This window comes from Patella vulgata, chromosome 3 (assembly GCF_932274485.2).
Source record: "Patella vulgata chromosome 3, xgPatVulg1.2, whole genome shotgun sequence".
NCBI lineage: Eukaryota > Metazoa > Mollusca > Gastropoda > Patellidae > Patella > Patella vulgata.
Genome location: NC_065881.2, coordinates 51832537 through 51860137, shown reverse-complemented (window position 1 = coordinate 51860137; position 27601 = coordinate 51832537). Strand labels below are relative to the sequence as shown.

General features: G+C 37.2%; 1 protein-coding gene across 4 annotated transcripts in view; it reads left to right on the top strand.

The window, feature by feature from the left end:
* The first annotated feature begins 735 nt into the window (after positions 1-735).
* LOC126816092 (uncharacterized) overlaps positions 736-27601 on the top strand; it is a 68134-nt gene continuing 41268 nt past the window's right edge. For 3 of the 4 annotated variants that reach the window (XM_050542286.1, XM_050542287.1, XM_050542288.1), the window contains exon 1: positions 736-1072. In XM_050542286.1, the coding sequence (XP_050398243.1) occupies positions 940-1072 (133 nt within the window). In that variant the 5' untranslated portion in view covers positions 736-939. The remainder of the gene's footprint in view (positions 1073-27601) is intronic. The other variant, XM_050542284.2, reaches the window with a different exon arrangement.

Genomic DNA, 27601 nt, shown 5'->3' with positions numbered 1-27601 from the left:
CCCACAATTTCCAAGAGATGGAAGGAAAACAGGGAAAATCGATTGTCTCAATGCTTCTCGCGTTTTCGGCAAGGGGGTGGAGGGGGGGTACCTCTTAAAATGATGAGACGATATGAAATGCGCTTTAACGTCCCTGCTATCAGTAAAACTTTTCCCGTACAACACCCCCTATACGGTCTCGTATATCGAATTCCTGCCATGGGTCTTTTACGTGCACGCCAATAAATTTGAAAATAATTCTACAGAGGGGTAGTCTTGGTGAGACATCTGGTCATATTCCCCATTCTGTTTCGAGGGCGCAACTTACTACTCGGCCAGATTGCATCACCAACCATATATATCGTTATACCTTATAAATTATTTTGTATAGTGGTTTTACTATACTTACTTACCTTTGTACTTATCTATTCAGCAGATGTTAATAAATAGTTGGCACAATTTTGTAAGAGCCTACGAAATCTACACGTGCATGACATCTCGATGTTTTTGTTGTGTTGTAGGCCAACGAGATTATGTAAGAAAAATGATTGACGAATATCACTAACAGATGATAAAATTATGCGATACAATACTAACAACCACGTTAAAAAAAATCTTCTATTAATCCATTACCGGTGACAGATTCCTGTTTACGTTTCTGAACTCTCCCGTTGTCATGGAAACCCATCTTCGTTTTTCGCCGTCTGCGTGTCCTTGACTGATTATTGCCACTCTCAAATGAAAGGCGACTAAATATAGAACAAGTGTGTATTTATTTTGGTTTTTACCGTAAATCACAAGATGAGATCACACCATCGCTAAACCCGCCATCGTTTGAATTAGACCTAGTGAAGTTGACCAGAGATTAAGAGTATCTTAGCACTGCAAACCGAGAACACAAAAATAGATGACATTTACGAAAAGTCAAAAAATGTGTGAAGAACGTCACATTAGTCTGGTATGGCTGCTTTATCTCAAACATTGCATAAAATAAATGAAAAGGTAGGAATGACTATGATTCTTACAGTGTTATCAAGGAATTTCTTGGATAAAATGGAAACTGGTTTTAGCCAGGGCTTGTATGCCAGTGAAGGTAAGAAAGAAAGATAGGCTGTCTTCGAAGTCCGAAGATATCGCTTTTAAAATTTTTTTTAGGAATAGGTAGGCCTAATATAGGGAACAACATGATGATCCTTAGTGATTTGGGAGGGGGGGGGGGTCAGAAAATTACCCACAGAGTTACTCCTCATAACTTAAATGTTTGTTGTTTAAAGGACGCTTTCGTATACTCTTCATCGAATTATATTTGTAAATGGTACACAGGGGCATGGTTTTGTGCCACCCGACCACTAGACGTTTTGCCTTGACAGACCCCTTCAACCCACTCCACGGACTTAATATTTAGAACGGCTTTATAGTGAGCCAACGCCATACTCATTGATTAAAAATACTTATTTCGAAACAATATTACTCAAATCAAAGGCAAAGGATTTAATTTACTTTTGAAAGCAGCTTATGAAACGTAGTGTGTAAAAGGGACTTTTTGAAATATTTATTATGTTGTGAAAATTTACAGTACGGTTAGTTTGTTTACCTTATTAACATAATATTCTATAAATACTTCAGATGTATTATATAATAGTTGTATTATGATAATGGAGATATTGATGCATAATTATATCTCCTCTTGATATATAGCAATGACTTGCGCGAAAAAACGATCTAAAAGTGATTCATATATGAGAAATATTGTCAAATTAGAATTTCCTATACATTTTTGATCGTCACGATCATACGCCAAATATAAAAAAAGGTGTAAGAGCGAGAAATATATTTTCATCGAATTCATTCCGGATGCAATAATCTGATTCATATATATATATACATCAAAGAAAAATCATGCAGTTTTATATTGTGTTAATCGGCAATAAATCAACTCCATATCTATAGACGGTCACGGTATACTGTATAATTGTGATTCATTGGAGCTAAACCTCTAACTCAATATTATTCATAATATTCGAAATTAAAAAACACGAATTCGAATCCATATTGGCCCATTTCAATCATGATGTTATCTCACCGTGAAATACGGAATCCTATAATATCCAATATTTAAAATATAGTGAAAATTTTAAACTCAGTAATGAACAAACAGCAAGCGGTTTCTTTTCAAGATACGCTCACGTTTTGCAAGAGATAAGCAAAGAACAAGCTAAAAAATAAAAGCGATTTTTCGTACAATCAGGGGCCATAATCCAGGTCCGATATGCGCGAATATCGAAATGAACCGAGATCTTTGTGATAACAATATTGTTGTGACCTCTTAGAGGGACCACAACCTTGGTATTACATACTTTCACACTATTTGCGTACGGGGCGGCCATTTTGACGACCGTTTCGGTCCAATTTTCACGAAATTCGAACTCATCTATTAGGGTATAACGGTGATATATTTGAACGGTTTTTAAAATCGAATAAAAATTGTGACCTCGAAAGGCACCACAAGCTAAAAACGTGATTTTTCATACAATCAGGGGTCATAAGCCAGGAAGTTGGTGTACATGTGCCCGAATATCGAAAATATACCGCCAGATAGAAAGTGGATCGCTTTTTTATGAATTTTTGTGATCTCTTAGAGGGGCCACAACCTTGGTATTTACATACTTTCACACTATTTGCGTAAGGGGCGGCCATTTTGTCGGGATCATCATATGTTTGGCGCAATATAGCCCGGTTGGTGCTGACGTGCCATAAAACCACATTTCTTTCATTCATTCATTCATTTTGTCGGGCAGTTTCGGTCCGATTTTCACGAAATTCGAACCCATCTATTAGAGTGTAACGGTGATATATTTGAACGTTTTTTTAAAATCGAATAAAAATTGTGACCTAAAGGCACCACAAGCTAAAAACGTGATTTTTCATACAATCAGGGGCCATAAGCCAGGAAGTCGGTGTCCGATGTACGCGAATATCGAAAGGAACTGAGATCATTGCATTAGTTTCATCAAATCGGATAAAAATTGTGACCTCTATAGCGTGTCAAAAAATCACTTTATATACACTCATATTACATTAATAATAATATTATGTGCTTTTAAAACCATTTTCGTCTATTTTAAGGTTCCAAAGAATAGAGCTATACTGCCTATACACTGTGAAAATATTATACATGACTGTCAATCTTTTAAAGACTGATTTCTTTCTTCTTTTTTATTCTTTGTTTATGCATCCGAAGAATTATTTTGATACTGGGCGTGTATAAAACATTGAAGATTATAATACCCCCACCCTCACCTATTTAATTGCTTAAATGCCATAATTCGAGAAAAATAATTTAGAAAATAGTAAAATATACCGCCAGATAGAAAATGAATCGCTTTTTTATGAATTTTTGTGATAACGATTGCCCTTTTATTAAGTAAAAAATTCAATTTGCTTATCTTCATAACTGGAGTATTTTTAGGACAAGAAACAAAATGTAAACATTGCATGGGGATACTCCTGTTTCAAAATACGTAGTGAATTTCATAACCAGCACGTTATATAAACAAACATACAATAAAGCTCTTCCAAGAATCAGTTGTGCATGAGTGATTATGTAGTATAAATCTATATACACGAGCTATGTTGTGGAGTTAATATAAACTTACATTTCAATACTGACAAATCCTAGCCTATATTGGTACGCCATGACTCATATTTCTTCGAATATTGTTTTTCTTAAGGGCGCTAAAAAAAAACCCCATTTAAACGGGTCTGCTTAATTTAATTCATTAATTAACTCGTGTCAGTGACTGATGAAGGTAGGTCTGTATTATAGATAACAAAAATCATTATATTTATAAATATGAAATAGTGTTATAAAATTATTGATGTTAATCACAATAGGTCTAACTCATGCTATCGAAGACAACAGTACAGATGGAATAAAATGCGAAATGACGATAGATAAAGCTGTCAATAATACACCATATATTATAGTGCTATAATTTGTATCATCGTGTTTTTAATGAACTGCAGTATTTGTATGATTGTGTTCTTGACAGTTGTGTTCATAAGTTGCTATATCTTCAAAATATTTAGTCTGTGGTAGAACTATTTATCTAAATACAGTTTTCTATCATTATTAAAATATTAACACCAATAGCGGTACACATCACGGGGTTCAGGGAGGAATTACAAAGGGGGGCATCTGTATATCGTGATTTATTTACTGAACAAAATTATGATTACCACATCGATACTTACATAATGTTGTTCTATCCCTAAGGTTACGTTTTACTAAATAATGTTCAAAAGATATAACTTCTTTCAATATTAGATAGGCCTATAAGGTTTTGTTTAATATCTTTAGATTTTAATTTCAGTGTTGACATTATCTTGAGACAGGCATACAAAGGATAAACCATTATTATCAAGAATATTTTTATTTTAATTATCCATTGAAATATATTATAAAATGTTGTTGATTAAGTATTCATTTTATTGTTTTGTTGTTTACTAACCTACTTCTTTTACATATCCATATTAATTCTTGTATTTAGGAAAGAGGTCATATTGGCCATGCCTGTTCCTCAATTCCTTCCAATTTCTGAATGAAATAGTGTTTGAGCAAAAATATATATATATCTTGATCGGATAACCCCGCTGATGTAAAATAAATTTTGATTTTGCTCCTTTTATTAGTCGAATCCAAAAAGATACCATTCTAACATAAATAAATACAGGAAGTCTACCGGATTCGCCGTAAACCACTGAGGTTGCTGTTTTATTATTCAATCCTAAACACTTATAACGTCATTTCTAATTGTTTTATATCACTATAACCACAGACCTCACAAAACAGGCACGATAATTTTTATCAATCAAATCGTATAAAATACCCAATGATAAGCTCGTTTACATTTTGATGTTAAATTGTATAATCCCCGTTTTGACTGATTAATTTGTTTGCTATAACATGCTTTTAGATAAACTATATTGTAACGAAATGTCGTACCTTAATAATCGTTGTCAAAATTTAATTCTATTTCACTTTTCCTCTTGGAAATATCAACAGTTTAGTTTTGGTTGTATTTACTGTAAGATGCCAGAGACTACAATATGAATACACTTTATCGAATGTAGCTTTTCAGAGAGACCACACAAGAGCCTGAAGAGGACAAACACGCATAGTATATCTCAATATCTGTTAAAAGGACATTTATGATAGTCCATGGGCTGGAGGGGCTCACCTTGCACCCCCCCCCCCTTAGAATCTACAAAGTGATGTTTTTCTGGAAGGTTATTATGTATATTTAAATATTCTATATGTTACCACGCGAAAAATTGGGTCCCACTAACTTTTCTAGGTAGTTTATATGTAACTGTCACCACAAAGCGTGCGATAAAAAAAAATTGGGGTAGGGGAAATTAAAATGACCATAGCTCCAAGTAGAATAGGTGTATAATAATGGTTGACCCCTCAAAATGTGTCTGTGGGTTCCCTTTACACTTTGCACTTGGTTTTCTGCAAATGAGATTACTTAGTAGGTCACCAGAGGTCAAAAGGTCACCGATTTCGTAGGTTGCTTGAAATTGGGCACTACTTTGTGAATCCCACTAAAAACAGATGATAACATGCAATTTTCTCATTATAATACTTGGAATTCTTTATTATAGATAGGATTTGACAATTACAAATCACCCATGTTTAATTATTTTAGTACAAAATCATTTTGAGACAAAGAGAAAAAGGGCTTATTTACGAAGTCACCAAAACGACTGCTTATCAGTACAATATTCTCTAAAACTGCCCCAACAAAGTTTTTGTTCACCGATTCTGAAGTTTTGTACTGATGACGCTAAATAGGTCAATAAAGGGCAAATATGTTTCAGACTTAGTAATATACCCGATGATACAATGTGATCTACATGACAACATCAAATCAAAATTGCGTTTATCAATATTTACAACTGAATTAACCATGATTTGCCGGAGTATACATAGAAAAGACCCATGATATCTTTGTGTATCTTAGTCATCATCACTGTCACTACTTGAAATCTCTTCTTCGTTTTCACTATCATCTGAGTCAGTCTCGCTATCACCCTGACCTTCATCATCATCATCGCATTCCATTTTCTCAAGTACATCTGTCAATTTGGGTGGGATTACATCCCCGGCGCTCCATTTCGGTTCGATTTGGCCATTACGCTTCACCCACCCATGATCATCCGTTGCCTCGGGAATTATTGGCTTCGGGATGTGTGCTCTCTTCCAAATGCCGACCTGGTAGTTCACTCTTCTGATGTGTTCGTTGAGGCATGATCTTGGGGGTGGAAGAGATGACAGGTCTACTTTTCTTTCAAGCTATATTTCCACTCCTGTTTGTCCCCCGCACTTCGAAGCAAGCATTTCATATCGGACCTCGTTCACTGCTGATGCTTTAGTCGTTTTTTTGTACATCTTGCATGTGAACTCTTCAAGGCCTTGGTATACTTCATCGGGGATTCTCCAAGTTGTGCCTAGGTTTTGAAAAACCTCCTGATAGCGTGGTTTCTGCTGCAGCAGTTTTATTGGCTTGACTTTTCCGATGCCCTTGAACGCGCTGGTTGTATCACATCTTGTGAAGGCGCTAAGACCCAACAATGCTGCACAATACATTGGAGTAAAATCCGTTGACATGTCTGTCACATCTAGCAGTCTTCTGTGATTACCAGAGCCCGTGTCAAACAGAATATGGATGTTGAAGTTGGGTGCATAATAGAGCACGATGAAAAATATGTCGCTGTCGGGACTCCTGACTCGTACGAACTGTTTTTTTTTTCCTGTTCAGCAAATGAGCAATAGAGCACCACCCGGGTATCTGTCTCCTCCTGGAGATAGAATCTCAGACTTTTCAACTGTTTTACCATCTGATGTTAAAATATAGGCTTTTTATTCACATATGGCGATAACTTCTTTTTTCTGCAATTTCCTACTGCATTCCGGGCTACTCCAGATCTTGAGAAGCAAGGCAATCAGCTGTTGTTTATTGTCATCGTTGCCCAGGAATTCTTTCCAATTCTCTGGTCTTCTTGTCTATACCAGATGAAGGGGCTTCGTTGAAAGCAGATAAGATGATAAAGGTGTGGTGCAAATTGCAGAAAAAAGAAGTTATCGCCATATGTGAAGAAAAAGCCTATATTTTAACATCAGATGGTAAAACAGTTGAAAAGTCTGAGATTCTATCTCTTGAATCTGTCTAGGAGGAGACAGATACCCGGGTGGTGCTCTATTGCTCATTTGCTGAACAGGAAAAAAATCCAGTTCGTACGAGTCAGGAGTCCCGACAGCGACATATTTTTCATCTTGCTCTATTATGCACCCAACTTCAACATCCGTATTCTGTTTGACACGGGCTCTGGTAATCACAGAAGACTGCTAGATGTGACAGACATGTCAAAGGATTTTTCTCCAATGTATTGTGCAGCATTGTTGGGTCTTCACGCCTTCACAAGATGTGATACAACCAGCGCGTTCAAGGGCATCGGAAAAGTCAAGCCAATAAAACTGCTGCAGCAGAAACACATTATCAGGAGGTTTTTCAAAACCTAGGCACAACTTGGAGAATCCCCGATGAAGTATACCAAGGCCTTGAAGAGTTCACATGCAAGATGTACAAAAAAACGACTAAAGCATCAGCAATGAACGAGGTCCGATATGAAATACTTGCTTCGAAGTGCGGGGGACAAACAGGAGTGGAAATAAAGCTTGAAAGAAAAGTAGACCTGTCATCTCTTCCACCCCCAAGATCATGCCTCAACAAACACATCAGAAGAGTGAACTACCAGGTCGGCATTTGGAAGAGAGCACACATCCCGAAGCCAATAATTCCCAAGGCAACGGATGATCATGGGTGGGTGAAGCGTAATGGCCAAATCGAACCGAAATGGAGCGCCGGGGATGTAATCCCACCCAAATTGGCAGATATACTTGAGAAAATGGAATGCGATGATGATGATGAAGGTCAGGATGATAGCGAGACTGACTCAGATGATAGTGAAAACGAAGAAGAGATTTCAAGTAGTGACAGTGATGATGACTAAGATACACAAAGATATCATGGGTCTTTTCTATGTATACTCCGGCAAATCATGGTCAATTCAGTTGTAAATATTGATAAACGCAATTTTGATTTGGTGTTGTCATGTAGATCACATTGTATCATCGGGTATATTACTAAGTCTGAAAGATATTTGCCCTTTATTGACCTATTTAGCGGCATGAGTACAAAACTTCAGAATCGGTGAACAAAAACTTTGTTGGGGCAGTTTTAGAGAATATTGTACTGATAAGCAGTCGTGTTGGTGACTTCGTAAATAAGCCCTTTTTCTCTTTGTCTCAAAATGATTTTGTACTAAAATAATTAAACATGGGTGATTTGTAATTGTCAAATCCTATCTATAATAAAGAATTCCAAGTATTATAATGAGAAAATTGCATGTTATCATCTGTTTTTAGTGGGATTCACAAAGTAGTGCCCAATTTCAAGCAACCTACGAAATCGGTGACCTTTTGACCTCTGGTGACCTACTAAGTAATCTCATTTGCAAAGTGTAGAGGGAACCCACAGACACATTTTGTGGGGTCAACCATTATTATACACCTATTCTACTTGGAGCTATGGTCATTTTAATTTCCCCTGCCCCAATTTTTTTTTCGCACGCTTTGTGGTGACAGTTACATATAAACTACCTAGAAAAGTTAGTGAGACCCAATTTTTCGCGTGGTAACATAGAATATTTAAATATACACAATAACCTTCCAGAAAAACATCACTTTGTAGATTCTAAGGGGGGGGGGGGGTGTGTGCAAGGTGAGCCCCTCCAGCCCATGGACTATGACTTTCTTTACAAAGAAATCGGGTTGATTATATGACTTAGTGATATGTTGCTCGAAGTCATTACCGAGGTCCCGTGTAAACATTGGAATACGCGAACAGTTCAGCTTGAACGACAGTCGTTCCCTCTTAGTCCATTCTACACGTTTTGTTTTTTTATATTATTATTTTGTCGTCTGCGAATCAGCCTTTACTAATTACTTCTACATTATCTTCTAATAAATGTTTTTATTTGTTCATTACAAAATAGCACCCTAAACCATAGAATACACGACTCGTGTATTGATTATAAATGTTAGTTTTGTCTCAAATATTGGAAATTAGGATCCCATATTTCATGTTAACATAACAGCGTCAATCTTGATTGAAATTGACCAATATCAAATTCTAATTCGTGTTTTTAATTTCGAATATTATGGAAAATATCGAGATAATATAAATAATCTTACAATTAAGTCCATTCTCTATTAAGTTGTAATAAATTCAATCCTTTTTTTGTTCTGTAGATATAATGGACAATACCCTTTTTAGATTGTCTAAATAGTAAGCTTTTCCATAAATAGCTACATGTATTTTCAATGCTTTTAATTTAACCGGCTTAAAGGCCTACTTTGTAAAATACTCTGCCATGCGATATGTAAGGTGGCCTTCTTGACTGAAAATAGTGTTGTTTTCCTTTGTCTATTCCTATATCATATCTCTTAGATACAGAAAGTAATGTGTACTAGTAATATATACTATTCAAAAAAAGTAGGGGATATTTGATTTTGGGGGCATAATACTAAAATATGCAAATGACTACGAAAAAAGTCACTATAGAACCTAACAGAAGAAACATTTCCAGTTACATGTGACGCCCAAACGCACCAATAGCTACCGCATGGAATGCAGGTGATGCTTGGGATCATCATGGGGGTCCAACCCAAGATTTGCACGACTCTGACTTTGAATGTTACAGTCATTGTGGCATTGAATTCCAGGGTGGAAACATCAGTTTAATTGTTTTAGTGACCAGAAAACAAATTTTGATATGCGTCGGCTTACCCAAAATGAAAGGTTACGTGCCCTTGGCATGCTACAGATCGGCACAACACAGGCGGTTGTGGCGCGGACGATGAATGTTTCTCAGTCTGTCATAAGCAGGCTATGGTCCAGATACCGTGATACACAATCTGTACAGGACAGACCACGCTCAGGTCGACCAAGGGCGACAACTCAAGCCCAGGATCGATTTATCCGTACCTTGGCCTTGAGAAATCGTGTCATCACAGCAAATCAGATCAGCGCTCGTCTTCAAACAGACACTGGTGTGAGAGTGAGTGGCCAGACGATTCGGAATCGACTGCATAGGGGTCACCTTCGCGCCCGACGTCCTCGCGTGATCCCTTGTTTGAGAGATCATCACATTCAGGCAAGACGTCGTTGGTGTAGGGATCGTCAACACTGGGATAATCGACGCTGGAGCAATGTGATGTTTTCAGATGAATCAAGGTTCACTGTTGATTTTTTTGGACAGACGTAGGAGGGTGTGGCGTCGTCGAAACGAGCGCTTCCAAGACGTTAACGTCATCAGACATGATCGATTTGGGGGTGGTTCTGTTATGGTGTGGGGAGGCATCACTGTTGCTGGAAGAACGGCTTTACATGTTGTTGCAGGGCGTGTTACAGGCCAGTACTACCGGGACAACATCTTGGCAGTCCATGTTGTGCCGTTCGCACGACGTCATGGCCGCCGTTTCATCTTCCAGGATGACAACGCAAGATGTCACAGGGCCAGGATCGTTACAGGTTACCTCCAACAACAGAACATCACCACATTACCTTGGCCAGCACTGAGTCCCGACCTCTCCCCCATCGAGCATGTCTGGGACATGCTTGGACAGAGGTTACGTCAACGTCAACAACGTCCTGCCAATGTCCAAGAACTTGCTGCTGCGTTGCAACAGGAATGGGACAATCTGGACCAAAATGACCTTAGACGTCTCATTAGGAGTATGCCACGTCGGATCAATGCTTGTTTGGCAAACAGAGGAGGATTTACCCGTTACTGACTTGGTTGTGATGCTGTGGTAACTTTGCTGTTTGACCCCGGGTATCATTTTACCCTTATAATGGTCAATCTGTGCCTTACTTAGTCTAACGATCATTTGGAATAAATCGATGAATGTGAACTTCATTTCATTTTGCCATTTGTTTCTTCGTCAGTTTCATTAGGTGACTTTAATAACACTTAAAAATCAAATATCCCCTACTTTTTTTGAATAGTATATTTATATAATTTCTAAGTGCAGGTGGTTCAACACAACGAAGATCTGATTTAACCTTTGCTATAATGTAATAAGTCATGCTATAAACAATAAATCGGTTATTCTACGCTCTAATTCATTTTTATACGCCCACATTTTCATGTGGACGTATATTGTCGTCACCCCTGTCCGTCAGTCCGTCCGTCCACAATTGTTTGTGAACACTCTAGAGGTCACAATTTTTATCCGATTTCAACGAAATTGGCCATGTATCGAACTGTAACTTCGTGGATTATGGCCCTTGATTGTACGAAAAATCACGTTTTTAGCTTGTGAACAATGTAGAGGTCACAATTTTTATCCGATTTGGTTTAAACTTGAAATATATGTTTATAACCCAAAGATCTCAGTTCCTTTCGATATTTGCGCATATCGAACCATAACTTCCTGAATTATGGCCCCTGATTGCACGAAAAATCGCGTTTTAGCTTGTGGACCCTATAAAGGTCATAATTTTTATCTGATTTAAAAAAACTTTTAATATATCACCGTTACACCCTAAGGATAGCTGAGTTCGAATTTCGTGAAAATCGGACCAAAACTGACTGACAAAATGTAAGTTTATAACACAAAGATCTCAGTTCCTTTCGATATTCGCGCATATCGGACCGTAACTTCCTGAATTATGGCTACTAATTGTACGAAAAATCACGTTTTTAGCTTGTAGACCCTATAGAGGTCATAATTTTTATCCGATTTAAAAACAACGTTTTAGTATATCGCCCATCGTTCTCAAATAGCGTAAAAATGTGGTATATCAAGGTTGTGGACCCTATAGAGGTCACAATTTGTATCCGACTTTGTTGAAACTTAAAATGTAAGTTTATAACACAAAGATCTCAGTTCCTTTCGATATTCGCGCATATCGGACCGTAACTTCCTGAATTATGGCCACTAATTGTACGAAAAATCACGTTTTTAGCTTGTAGACCCTATAGAGGTCATAATTTTTATCCGATTTAAAAACAACGTTTTAGTATATCACCGTTACGCCCTAAGGATGGCTGAGTTCGGATTTCGTGAAAATCTGAGCAAAACTGGCTGACAAAATGGCCGTCCATCGTTCTCAAATAGCGTAAAAATGTGGTATATCAAGGTTGTGGACCCTATAGAGGTCACAATTTTTATCCGATTTGGTTTAAACTTGAAATATATGTTTATAACCCAAAGATCTCAGTTCCTTTCGATATTCGCGCATATCGGACCATAACTTCCTGAATTATGGCCCCTGATTGTACGAAAAATCGCGTTTTAGCTTGTGGACCCTATAAAGGTTATAATTTTTATCTGATTTAAAAAAACGTTTAATATATCACCGTTACACCCTAAGGATAGCTGAGTTCGAATTTCGTGAAAATCGGACCAAAACTGACTGACAAAATGGCCGCCCATCGTTCTCAAATAGCGTAAAAATGTGGTATATCAAGGTTGTGGACCCTATAGAGGTCACAATTTGTATCCGACTTTGTTGAAACTTAAAATGTAAGTTTATAACACAAAGATCTCAGTTCCTTTCGATATTCGCGCATATCGGACCGTAACTTCCTGAATTATGGCCACTAATTGTACGAAAAGTCACGTTTTTAGCTTGTAGACCCTATAGAGGTCATAATTTTTATCCGATTTAAAAACAACGTTTTAGTATATCACCGTTACGCCCTAAGGATGGCTGAGTTCGGATTTCGTGAAAATCTGAGCAAAACTGGCTGACAAAATGGCCGTCCATCGTTCTCAAATAGCGTAAAAATGTGGTATATCAAGGTTGTGGACCCTATAGAGGTCACAATTTGTATCCGACTTTGTTGAAACTTGAAATGTAAGTTTATAACCCAAAGATCCCAGTTCCTTTCGATATTCGCGCATATCGGACCGTAACTTCCTGCATTATGGCCCCTGATTGTACGAAAAATCGCGTTTTTGGGTTGTGGACCCTATAGAGGTCATAATTTTTATCCGATTTAAAGAAACATTTTAATATATCACCGTCATTTCCTAAGGATGGTTGAGTTCAAATTTAGTGAAAATCGGTCCAAAACTGAAAGACAAAATGGCCGCCCCTCGTTCTCAAATAGCGTAAAGATATGGTATATCAAGGTTGTGGACCCTCTAGAGGTCACAATTTACTTCTGATTTTGATGGAACTTGAAAATATGTAAGTTTATAACCCAAAGATCTCGGTTCTGTTCGATATTCATGCATATCGAATCGTAACTTCCTGAATTATGGCCCCTGATTGTACGAAAAATCGCGTTTTTAGCTTGTGGACCCTATAGCGGTCATAATTCTTATCCAATTTTAAAAAAAAACGTTTGAATATATCACTGTTGTACCCTAAGGAATGTAGAGTTCGAATTTCGTAAAAATCGAAAAAAACTGACAGACAAAATAGCTACGCCTCGTAGTCAAATAGCGTAAAAATATGGTATATCAATGTTGTGGACAGAGGTGACAATTTTAATCCGATTTTGATGAAACTTGAAATGCATGTTTATAACCCAAAGATCTTGGTTGCTTTCGATATTCGTGCATATCAGATCGTAACTCCCAGAATTATGGCCCCTGATTGTACGAAAAATGGCGTTTTTAGCTTGGGGTCGCTCTAGAGGTCACAATTATTATCTGATTTAAAGTTACAATTTCATATTTTCTAAGAAAGTCAAAACATAATTATTTCTATGTCTTTTGCTTAATAGGTTGTCAACTCACTATTATACGATCATAGGTGTCATTCTCACACTTAAAACTCATTTACACCGGAAATAATAACACAATTACCTCCCAATTACCTCGCTTGTTTTCTATTCTAAACCATGGAGTAGCTAACTTCAAACCTTTGAATTTGTCAATGAAAATGATATTTTTGCCAATTTCTCAACTGGCAATAGTGAATTATAGGATTAATAGGATTATTCTTTAACAAGGTAGGACTGTTTATAGATACCATCTATTTTAAGGCTTTATTTTAATAAATTTTAAAAATATAACTTAAAAATATGAAATTGCAACTTTAAAACACCGTTTGAATATATCACCGTTACACCGTTATGAAGGTTGAGTTCGAATTTCGTGAAAATCGGACCTAAACTGCGAGACAAAATGGCCGCCCCTTGTACGCAAATACTGTAAACATCTGGTATATTAAGGTTGTGGACCTTCTGGAGGTCACAATTTTGTGTCGATTTTGATGAAACTTGAAATGCATGTTTATAACCCAAAGATCTTGGTTGCTTTCGATATTCGCGCATATCGGATCGTAACTTCCTGAATTATGGCCCCTGATTGTACGAAAAATCGTGTTTTTAGCTTGTGGTCCCTCTAGAGGTCACAATTATTAACCGATTTAAAAAAAACGTTCCAATAAATCACCGTTAAACCATTATGATGGCTGAGTTCGAATTTCGTGGAAATCGGACCAAAACTGCCGGACAAAATGGCCGCCTCTTGCACTCAAAAAGTGTAAATACATGGTATATCAAGGGTGTGGCCACAATTTTGATCCGATTTTGATGAAACTTGAAATACATATTTATAACCCAAAGATCTTGGTTGCTTTCGATATTCGCACATAATGGATCGTAACTTCCTGATTTATGGCCCTTGATTGTACGAAAAATCACTTCTTTTTTTTGGCTTGTTCTCAGTCCATCTCTTGCAAAATGTGGGCGTATCTTGCATGGCTTGTTTATAGGCTTATTCGGAGTATTTTAAAGCTTGCCCTGTAATACCTTACTTGCCATACTTTTTGTTTTATTGCACTGCATGTCATGGTGACAACAATAAGAAAGTTGTGTTATATGAATACAGTGCACTATATAATAAATCGTAAAAACTATGTGTACATTGCCTATTCATACGCATGTACATGTACGTATAGGATGATTCGATTAGTTATAAGGGAAAACCAAGACTGTTTATATAATTAATACTTGATATCGTTTTTAATTCCTACCGTTTTTATGTTCTATATTTATTATATCACGAACTGTACCTTTTGCGCAGTTGTGCGATTTTCTGTCCAAATCTGACCGAAAGTGTGTCATTGGTTAAGGGCAAGGTAAAGTGACACCATCTTGTTGCATAGTAGTCTCAACACCAACAAGGCTGAAGATATTATTTCCCAGCACAGAATAGTGGCCCTTGGATACACACGTCCAAAATAAACTCTATTACTCACAATACACTATTTGACTGTCAATACCCCTTTAATTCGTACATTCGCGTGTTATCACGTAAACGAAAATTTCAGTTTCGTCACTTTCTTGCCCAATCGCGATTACACCTACAGACAAAACGATAAAACTTGGGGACAGCTATTATCTCTCTATTTATACTCTGATCTATGTAGTACAGTAGTCGAGTCTTAGATTTTCGAGTTGCTTTCCTATTTCCTTGTAGTATGAGATTTCCCGTCTTGCTACCACGGGTTTGGGATCCGCCATTTTCTTTTTCAATTTTGAAAATGACCCTTCATATCTTTAGACGAGTGCTGCGAATAATCGTTAAACTGACCACGCTTAGCGGAACATTGTATAGATAGGCTATGCAAAGGTTTAATTAATGTGGGGAACAGACGAGTGTATTTTTTCGCCCGATCGCGGCGATTTTTAAAATCGCACGAAAAATACGCCCGTGTGCCCCTTCAGGGCGACGACGATTCTGCTCGGTGAACCATTCGCCCGATCAATCGCTCGTATCTAGCATGTTAGATATTTTCGGCCGAATATTTTTCTCCGGCGATTAAATTCGCTCGTGTGCCCGTGTCCAGCGAATATTGTCGGGCGATTCATTTTTATAAGCCAATCATCGAGATCATTGATATCACATGATCTCAAAATGGCCGCCATTTTGTACAAGTCACGTGATCGACAAGTCATGTGATCGACATTATTACTCACAGAGTGGCATACGCTCTTGAGACGATCGCTACGTGTGCCCGTTCGTTATCGGCCGTAAAAAAATCGCTGGCGAATTTAAATCGCCGCGATCGGGCGGAAAAATACGCTCGTCTGTCCATAACATTACATCACCATACATACAATTATATCGTAATCCCTTTAGTAATAACACATTTCGCGGTTGTATAAATGTAAACAATGTTTCGTAGGTAGCTTTCGTGTCCGAATATCTGGTATGTCCTTGACCTTATGCTAATATCAATGAGCAAAGTGTTAATTTTAAATACAAATTTTTAATTTTTTAATTTAAACAACTGCGGAATACGATTAATTCATATCAAAATACAAATGAGGTGTTATTTACGGGATTTGATAATATCATTGATGCGAGCAACACTTCCTTTGAGCGGTAATTCGACACCGAAAGGTAAATAAAAATGCAGTAAATACTTTTTGACTTATACGATCACAATTATCCTTACATCAGGTGGCAAATCGTAATATTATAGACTATTGCGCTTCATTTGCAAGAACTGTCACATCTTTTAATATAAACATTATTCATATGTAAATTGATGAAAACAGAACTGTCAAAACCTAAGCTATCACGGCTGCCGTTGTCAAGTGTTGGTAAATGTTAGCAAAAAGACTTGTTTCTAAATTTTGGATAGATTATTATTCATTTATGTTAGAATAATAATCATTTTGAGGGTCTGATATAGAATTTGTTACCTAGATATAATTTTTGTGGGGCAAATTCATTTCTATGGAGTACCATTTGAAACACATCATATTTTTCAATCAATCATTCAGCTGGACCTTTCCACATTCAATAGTGGACTATTAGTGTACAATCTAAGATGAAACAATGTGTTGAGTGTGAATAAATATTGAATAAAATTTATAACAAATTATTTTACTGTAAAACTTAGTAAAAATGTTCAATCTTTATGCATTTTTATGCTTCCTGGCACAAAGTTTCAAGGGGTGAATTAAGAAGTAATACAAATGATAACAATGTGTATTCATTATAAAAAAAAATTGCTGAAAACCAAAAGCAGTTTCAAGGAAATTGTGATTCAGTATTTAAAATATTCCATACAGACCCGAAACATTTAGTCCAAATGATGTTTATGATGGTACTTCATACAAAAAGTCTGAAATGGAGGATATTTGAAAAATTATGGACGTGGTGTGCTAAAACAAAGATAGTTTTCAAAATTTGAAGTCTTGGTGGTTGTGGTGTATATATTCATGATCAGGTATCTCTGTGAGACTTTCTGATTTCCCATGTTGAGTTGTTTACCCTGTTAGCTGCGCAGTGCTGAATGGTATATTTGCTTCATATTTTCCAAAGTTACAAATTCCAAAGTCATTATTTTTGATTTTCATCCATTTTTTATTGTTCAGTATTATCTCAAACACGTCTCGACACCAAACAGGGCACTAAAGGTGTTGTGAATGATTTTTTGAGGACCCCCCATTTCAGGTGTTAATTTTGTTGTACAGACAGACCGTGAGCCTTCGATGCTTTTTTTATCGCTGGCTTCAATCAACAGGTCATGTCGCGATGTGGTCCGTTTGAGATGTCATTAACATGGAATGCTCCGCTAAAGATCTGAATTCTGCTTTCTCTGTCCAGTATGAAAAAAAAGATCAACATAAATAAAGATAACTGGCATTTTCATATATCCGTGGAATCCTTTCATCAAATTGTATGCGGAGTTATTGTAAATGTTCAGGGTTGGAGCGGCCCCTGGAAAATTTTGAAAAATGAACCCCAAATATGCGATTTGGTGACATATCTGATTATAATCTCTGTCAATAAATATATCTCATAAATCGATTAATTTAGGCCAAAACCCCGATCTGCAAGTAATTTACAACCATCAACCTGCGAAATTATCATATCGTCATATTATTAATTAACGTATTATCATTTTATCTTCAAGAGTCAAGAGAATTTAACTGGTTAAAAAATGTGACTGTTGAGAAAATTTTGACCATTTGATTAACCAGTTAGGAATATTGAATAAGTAGGAATCCCCATTGCAGGATTCCGAATTTCGGCCCACACCCAGCACACCCGGCCCAGAAAGTCTATTATACCAGCCCATTACAGACTCCAGTGATGGCGTGGTGGCCCGTTAAAGACACCGGCCACATACAACATGATCATCATCGCTCCATGGCCGGACCAATAACACCCCCACCACCACCATATAATGTTCAGCAGAAAAAAAAGGTTTTTTAGACGAATTGGACAAAATTATTGTTTTCATTTTTTGTCCGACCGATCGCCCGACGGCCCAATCCGCCCCTGGATTTAGAAAGAATCAAATCGGGCCACATTCTTTAAAATTACCGCATTAGTGTAGCACGCCACCCCGATAGTTGCAGGAGAGGTTTTTTTATGAGATGCAGAAAACGATTCGAAGCTGTTACTGACCTTATCGCATATTCATCCGTTTGGCATGACTAATGGGATCGAGGCCTAGATGATTAAAAATAGGCGGCCCAGTATTGCCCTCAACTATGAACACACTCTAAAAGTCGCCCCCTTCCCAACGTCTCTTATTTTGTTTTACAAATAATTTCAGAATCAATAAAATGGTATCAATGATGTTTGATACGACTGGAAAATAATATGTCGTGATGTCGTGTTGTCGCGTTATGAAAAGGTCGACATTTAACATGGCCACTATCAGACACAATATGATTACCTTACAGAAACAGAAACAGATATAACAACAGAACGCAAATTTCAAACACATAATTCTCAATACTTAAATATATCAGATTCGCCGGTTCGCCAGAAACGCGACGATTTATGTATACTTCAGCTCTGAACGTAAGTGGAGGGTTGGGTGGCCCAATGACTAACGTGTGCACGCTGCATCACAAGGTCTGTCATTGAGTCAACTGGCGTGGTTTCGATTCCCGTATTGTACGTGACACGGAGTAGAGTCGTCCGGTTTCCTCTCACTGCTAAGGACCCCTACGCGCAAGCGAATTATTGAAATATAATTGAACCATGTTAGTCCCGAAATGACCTAGTTTGTGTCAAGTGGACGTTAAACCCATTTCCCTCTCTCTCTCTAAACGCAAGTCTCGTTACACTCGCCCTGTATGTTCGGGAACGGGCTTATTGTCTCCTTGTCGACTCTTTGAATCGACAGTAAATTTTACTGGGCAACGTTTTACTGCTAAACGGTCGCATACCAGCTCACAAGGACGGTACTCAAATATCGACATAGCGAAGATTACCTGCGGACACGAATTTAAATCTTATATACTTACCACACACGCTTATGCAGTGGTTTTGAAAATTGCAAAGTCGATAAAGGGCAGATCCTTCACGGGACGTCTGACACCCACTTTCATCTTTAAAAACATCAAGGAGTATAATCAGCGCAAAGTCGAACTATCGGATTAAGAGTCTTTTTTAAAAATAAAATATGGTGGTTAGTTTAGTTATCATGTGGAATGCTATCGTATTTAATGCATCCGTGTCTTGGCTTCGTCATCCGTTTCACGGTGTTGGGTGTGTGTGTTTTTTTTTCTTCAAATTTTCAAGATTGTCTTCGGATATTTATTGTTTGACTAGATTTTGATATTTTGTTGATATTTGGAAAAACTGTTTTTAATGCTTCAAAACATTAAAATGTTGGCAGAATATAACAAAGATAATTGCTCAAACTATAGCTAGACACTGATACCTTTTAAATACATATAAATACACCATATCTCACCCCAATACAGATAGGCGGGGCAAGTTAATCTCAAAAGTGGGTGACCCCAAACGAATTTCAAAACAAACTGGTGCAATTGGGTTCAATCACACTTAATATATTAATCAGCATCATACTCAAATTCGGCCCGAAGTCGCCAAAGGCGATATTTCGTAACCAGTGCGTTTCAGTGCTGGAATAATTAATAGATTTTTGTTAAAATACAAAGTGGTTATAAAGGCGAAATGTAACAAAAATAACAAATTTAAACAAAACGATATAAATAAATGTTTTTTGCACGTGGTGCCGGTCATTTGTTTTTTTCAAAAAGACTGCCAAATTTGGTAATAAAATGGCATTGTATTGACCCGTATATTATTACCAGTCACTACCTCGTAATATATGACTTTTTCTGTCTTTTATATGACACTACGCTAATAGTGTATAAAATATGGTATGTCAAAGTTGTGGACCTTCTAGAGGTCACAATTTTAATCCAGTTTTAATGAAACTTGAAATACATGTTTATAACCCAAAGATCTTGGTTCCTGTCGATATCCACGCATATCAGATCGTAACAATTTTTATTCGAATCAAAAAAACGTTTGAATATATTACTGTTACACTCTAATGACGTTTGAGGTCGACTTTCGTGAAAATCGGGTCAAAACTGCCTAATAAAATGGCCGCCCCTCGTACGCAAATAATGTCAAAATATGGTATATCAAAGTTGTTGACCCTCTAGAGGACACAATTGTTATCCGATTTTGCTAAAACTTTAAATTTATATTTAAATCACAAAGACCTTGGTTCCTTTCTATAATCGCGCTTATCCGATTGTAACTCCCTGGATTATGGCCCCTGATTGTTTGAAAAATCGCAGTTTTGGCTTGTGGTTCCGCTAGAAGTCACAATTTGTATTCAATTTTTAAAAAAACGTTTAAATATATCACCGTTACACATCAACGAAGGTTGAGTTCGAATTTCCTAAAAATCTGACCGAAACTGTAGGACAAAATGGTCGCTCCTTGTGCGCAAATAGTGTAATAGTATGTAATACCAAGAAGACACAATTTTTATCCAATTTTGATGAAACTTGAAATGTATTTTTATAATCCATAGATCTTGATTCCTGTCGATATTTGCGCAGATTTTAGCTTGTGGACCCTCCAGAGGTCACAATTTTTAACCGATTTAAAGAAAAGGGGTTAAATATTATCACCGACTCGCCGTTACACCTTATGTATATGTAATGTGGACCCTATAGAGGTCACAATATTTGTCTGATTTTGATGAAATTTAAAATATATATCTTTATATCCCAAAGATCTCAATCCCTTTCGATATTCGCACATTTCAGTCCATAACTTCTTGGATTATGGCCCCTGATTTTACGAAATATCGTGTTTATTTTTAAGCTTTTTCTCTATCCATCTCTTGTAAAATGTGGGCGTATCCTGTCTGACAGCCGCTGGTTTAATTAATCGCCATTTTCTTCTGTTGGATATGGCTTGTAATACGTCTTATATACTGTTTTTGAGACTACTAAGTTAATTCCGACTTCAAAAACTAACCTTGAATAGTCCAGATGGCGTGAATTTAAAACGGCAATCAAAATAGAATCCATAATGGGATTTCTTTCCATGTGGATATTGTTTTTAAAATATTAAAAAAAGGTTTTCAGGGTTACCGAATTCTATTTTGGGTTCAAAAATAAATTTAAGAAATCCAAACATCTTTTAAGCGTTCTTTTTTTTAGTACAATTTTCTTCATTTTGGTATATCTTTGCACCATCTTCGCCGGAGTTAAAGTGGTTTCGATATCCACTGGAAATGAATCTGGTAGTTTCAGGGGTTCCTTAACTACCTAATGTTTTTGCGTAGTATTGGGTCCCGCTATAGTATGTTTAATATGTGCATAAGCTAGAAACACCAGGATATAATAGAAGCACCATTTACAAGCACCATTCGGTATTCACGCCCGGCTGGAGAGAACCCCACCAGACATATCCCCCATTGAGTAGGAACTCGCCATGGTCCCTAGTCCGTCCCTGGTATCATGTAGACCGATTGTAACCACATGTTCATTTAAATATGGCGTAGCACTTTGCCCTCGAACTAATTATAAAAATTGTTTATTGGAATTTTCGATGTTCCCCATAGGATTTATGTGAGAAGGGAGTTATTCTCTCGTGGCTCGTGGTAGTAAATAACCTTATGCTCTATTTTGTAGAACCAGATTATTTGATGTCAGTGAATCCATTTGTTTTCAGGATACCTATTTCACATAAAATCGTACTTTATATCTAGGCGGACCTTCCATATAATAATCTATCTGCATAATAAGTTAATGAAAATACACATTTAAACAACATTTAAATATTGTCTACCACTAGCTGCAATATTTGTAGCCGTGATAATTCATTTTTACGACTACAATGATACACTATTCTAGGCTTCGAGCAAGTAAAATTAGGTTCATTTGCAAATTGCAAAATTTTCAACACATATCATCACAGTTTGCATGGAAATAAGTAATTATGTTACAAATAGCGAAGAGTGGAACACTGAAATCTTAATCTTATCATACCGAACAGTTTTTCTGCATTTTCGAGTGACATAAAATCACGTGATTCTGGATCGGCGGCCATTTTAAATGAACAGAAATTTCGCATAGCAATTGGGTTTAATCAAATCATAATTATGCGGCAAGGTTTCACCTTTATTTCAATGGGAATTGGTTTATTATATGTTAATTGGAAATTAAGGAAGTTATAGGCCAGTAACTTTTTTTGTTGTCAAATGACTACAGAACTTGGTCAAAGGAAGGTCTTAGGACTTTTAGATGGAGTAGTAGATTGCCGCGCGTTAATTAGAAATTTTGCGCCTGTTTGGAGAGAACTGAAATTCGCCATTTTGAATTGCTGCTATGTTGGATTTTCAAAATTTATCTTTAAATTCAGAGATATCGAAAACCACATTAAAGACATAGAAAACGTCATATCTTACGAGATTCCCACTGGTTATATGAGGAACTTGCCAATTTATTAATAAATTTGTCAGCCATTTTTAAAGTAATAGCCCACACCATAGGTGTACTGCCAGATATTTTGAACGAAAAATGAACCTACATAAATTCACTATAAATTTGCAGGGTGGAAGAATATTCATATTTTTCCTTTTACAATCCCTAATATTTGATGATCGCCGAAATATATTGTTTTGCCCGACCCCAGCTCGTACGCCTATGGCCGACACCATTTTATGGGGGTGTTTTTGGTCAATTCCTTTTTTTCGGTACATTTCGTCTCTGTCACCACTTTGTGTTTGAAGAATTTAAAAAAGAAAGTTATTCCCCACACTGGTAATGAGATATTTCTCCCCAAAACTTCCTGAATACCGCCATATTGATTACGTTAATTCCGTCATTTTGCCTTTTCCGAATTTGAATGTGATGTTTTCTGACATCTACTTAATATTGCCAGGAAAGTTAATCAAGCGCTGTTTTTAAAGAACATTGGATAGGTTCTCGCTTGTGGGTTTATGCCCCATATCTTGATTGGCAGTTGTACACGACATGTGCAGCCCTGCCTTCATGTCGGGAAAAACCATGCTTTGTGCCCGTTTCAGTTAGGATTATATGCTTAATTGTAGTTGGATATGGCAGAAATGTAATGAATAACGATAATCAATCGTTGTTTTGAAGAAAAAAATAACAGTTTTGCGTATTGAAGTATTTTCTGATTCGCATCTTACTTTTCTTATCTTTATTTATACATCTATAGCTTAGATGTACGGAGTAAAGGCTGGTTCAAAATGTAAACACAATGTTAAAAGACTTAATGGGCATACGATATATAGTAATATCCTGTGCCGGATTTTGATGAAGAGAGGCCATTTCACTCACTAGACTCCTGCCAATCCCCAACCTTCACAATAGAGAGATTGTTTTAAACACTTGTGAGCCGACGGATGTTTAAGACTAAATTGAGTGTAAGAAATATTATAGGCCTACACCTTGACTATAGAGGTCCCCTAAATCTTGAGGCCTTAGACTTCAGTCTGCGACGGTAAATCCGGCACTGGTAATATGGCTAGATCTAACTCAAGATTTCGTCAGGGTAGCAGACAATCTGATGAAAATACAGATCTATATTTCGTTTCGTTGTTTTATACTTTCGATGGCCTACACTATACATGAAGATCTGACCGGAAGGTCGTTTCAGCGGTCATACGAGCGGCGTTTTGACCCTATGACTTGAGACATTGAAAGGGGGGGGGGGGCGAATTGTTAGCACCTGCGCGCTGTATCATAAGGTCTGTCATTGGGCTCTCATGTTTTGTCTTACTGCTAAAGATGTTTTTACATAAGCAAATTATTGAAATAAAATATATCCTTGTGTTTCTCTGAAATGATATAGTGCGGGTGGAAAATCCAAATGGCACTGTTCCGACAATAATTAGAGAAAGTTTAATATTACAGGAACCCTAAAATAGACTGCACCAATCCAAAAAACGTTCAGTACGCTGGGTGTCTGGTGAGCATTGTAAGCCCCCGAGCAGAAAATGGTTAGCACGTGCGCGCTGTATCATAAGGCCTGTCACTGAGTCAACTGGCGTGGTTTCGAATCCCCGGTTGTACGTGACAAGGAGTAGGGTCGCCTGTCCAACCTCGTGGGTTTTCTCCGAGTTCTCCGGTTTCCGCCCAATGCTAAAGGCCCTAACGCGCAAGCGAATTATTGAAATAAAAATTGCACCATGTGTTAGTCCCGAAATGACCTAGTTTGTGTCGAGTAGACGTTAAACCCCATTTCTATCTATCTGTATGTGTGTCAGACATTGATTAATAAACCAGCGGTAACGATTCTAGTGGTTTACCCACAGTTCTGTGCATCGCACGCCAAGAACTCGCCGTAACAGATCGTTTCATTGGCTAATCCCTCACATCAACCAGACCAGGGCTCATATAACAAATCTTCCAGGTCCTAGTGTTGTGAAGACAAGTAAAACGAAATTCTGAACTATAAAAAAAGACACGAAGATCTGTGTTTTAATCCGGTTGGGTCACTAAGATGTAAATAAGATTAGGGCACGTGATTATTGGCGAGATTGTAGGTTAGGGTAAGCGTTAGGAGGTCCAGGGTTAGGGTTAGGATTAGTGCTAGCCCTGTTTACATCTCGTGATTTTGGACCAAATTTGAAGTTAGCCTTATGAAATACTTGTAGATCTAACCCTGGTAATATCTAATTCATAATCTAATAATTTTACTGTGTACGCAAATTTTGCAGCTAACATCCTGCTAAATGAAAAAAGGTATTATTCGCCTTGACATATTTCTTACATGAAAATCTAAAGTTAGTCTCATTTGGCATATCCGTGTCACGATGTTAAAATTTAAATATGTTTCTATAGTTGCAGAATGCTTTAATATCCTGTAGGTTATTTTTGTCCACACTTTCCTCTTTCGTGCATGTTTTTATTAATAACAAGTACAGGAGGGCCACACCACACATAAACAAAATACACAAGACAAACCAACGGACAAGCGACGGCAGTAAATTTGCTGTTTTTATTTCTATTCACATTGAAGCAAGGCTGAACATTTCGCGTTATGGGACGGATACAGAATTTATCAAAGTCATACCAAGAGGAGCAAAGTATAATTTTGACTTTCTAGTGATTTTTCCGAGAAATAAAATACGACAAACTCGACTAAACAATGCATTTTGTTGCATGTTACATTTAAATGTATATTTGGTTGATTTAAGTCGCATATCTCAACGATGGGGTAAAAAAAAACACGCGAAGCTTGATACAATTACTCGTTTTACTCTGCGTTGGCCGAGAAAGTCCATCGGGTTTTTTTCGCCGTTGTTCCCCGTTGTCAGCGGTGTAAGATGGGGGCCTGGCAAGAGACAACGTATAGGACGAAAAACCGAAATCCCGTGTACACATTGGCGCGCATGTAAAAGAACCCTTGACAGTGACAGTTGGAATTCGAAATAAAGAGTATCAGGTTCAGTACAAAATGCGATCAAGATTAAAAAGTAGAAAATTAAAAGTGTGAATTCTTATCTAAAAGGGTACTTTTATTGTGGAAACCTATAACTTTATTCTGCAAACAAATCAAGCTTTCCAACTTTAAATCGTCATAACCAGTGGCGTGCTGGGGCCCCCGAAAGATGGTAGGCAGACCAAACTTGGGTCACTTTTGAAAATGGAGGGGGGAGAGGGCGGGGCCGGCAAATTGTGGGTTCTATGGTACATACTAGAATCGATTTGACGTATATCTAAGCCATGGCATACCTGCACAAAGTTCGCTGCAACCAAGAACCAAACTACCTGTGAGTAAAGAAAAACAAGCATCAAAAGGGACTGCAATTCCTTACAAATGGTACCTGCCAAGTTTCATTAGATTCGGTTCGCTAATGAGGGAGGGTTCAAACTGAAATTAAACTGACACAAACTGACACAATGAGCCATAGATATTAACTTTTTTCCTCCGACAAATAAAATTCTAAAACATTTTTTTTTTTATTGTATTAGAAAAATAAATAAAGACGCTTGACGTATTTTGTAGGTAAAAATTATTTCCTATTTAGTGTAAATGGGTATTAAAATGAGTAAAAGCTCCATTCCGCCTGAACCATTAAACAATGTACGCACCATTGAGCCAATGATTGACGCCACGTGATGAGACGTCACGTGTTGAAGGTAGTCATCTTTTACAGAGATATTAGAAGATTTTCGTTATCCTCTGTGAAACAGATTGAGATCAAATGTAAATAGGGTTTGTGGTAGCGGTTAGCATATTGGCCTTGAGTTACTAAGCGTCATAACTCTACTTTAATCTGCTATCAACTTTTGACTTTCGACTTTCTGCTGCTGTCAACTTTGATTTTTTACTTCAGATTGTCTACTCATGAATTTCTAACGCAGATTTTCTCCAGAGATGCGTTTCAATTATACTTTAAAACAAAAAGAAAAAAGAATGTCCTCTGTATATATGACATCACACCGATCTTTAATATAGCATTCGATACTGTATCCCAATTAAAATTACCCCATTGGCTGGTAAATTACGGAAAAAGGGGCACCTTGTGTCATTCCCGACACAAAGAAAACAACAAGTAGTAATTGAAGGAGAATAGTCATCAATTTGCAGTGGAGACGCCGGCGTCCCCCAAGGAACTGTCCTCGGATATCTTGTTTTCGTGCCAATATATCCCAAGTCAGACTCTCTTTAAGTGACTGTCTTGTATATATACCGACAGATTTATTCCATAGATGACTGAACGGATCTATAGGCATAGAATCTCTAGAAAACAGAACAAAGGATTGGGGATTGAGATTCGACTCCACAAAAATGCTACCTATTCTATGGACAATCAAGTCTTTGAAATTCCATGTTTAGGAGTAATGACCAGCAAAAGTGGTCAATGCATATAAGTAACAGCAAACAATGCAAACTCGACGAAACCTTAATAAACACACCACCATAAATCTTAAGGAAAATTCATAACTAGACTATGCAACAACTATTTGGCACAAGTATCTTCAAATAAAATAAACCCAAGTACGAACAATTTAAACCATTGAACTAAATTCGAAATCCTAAAAAAACGGTAACGGCAAACTAGTGTACTCATTAAATGAACTGTTCACCATGTACAAAATACATAATGAACAGTTGTAACAGGTATCCGGAAAAATAAGCTTACCCTGCCTGGCGCCACACCCGCCATAGCTGCATCCAAACCATTAGACGAAATCTCGGTAAAATAGCGTTATCAGCAAATGGACTGTAGTGCACATGATG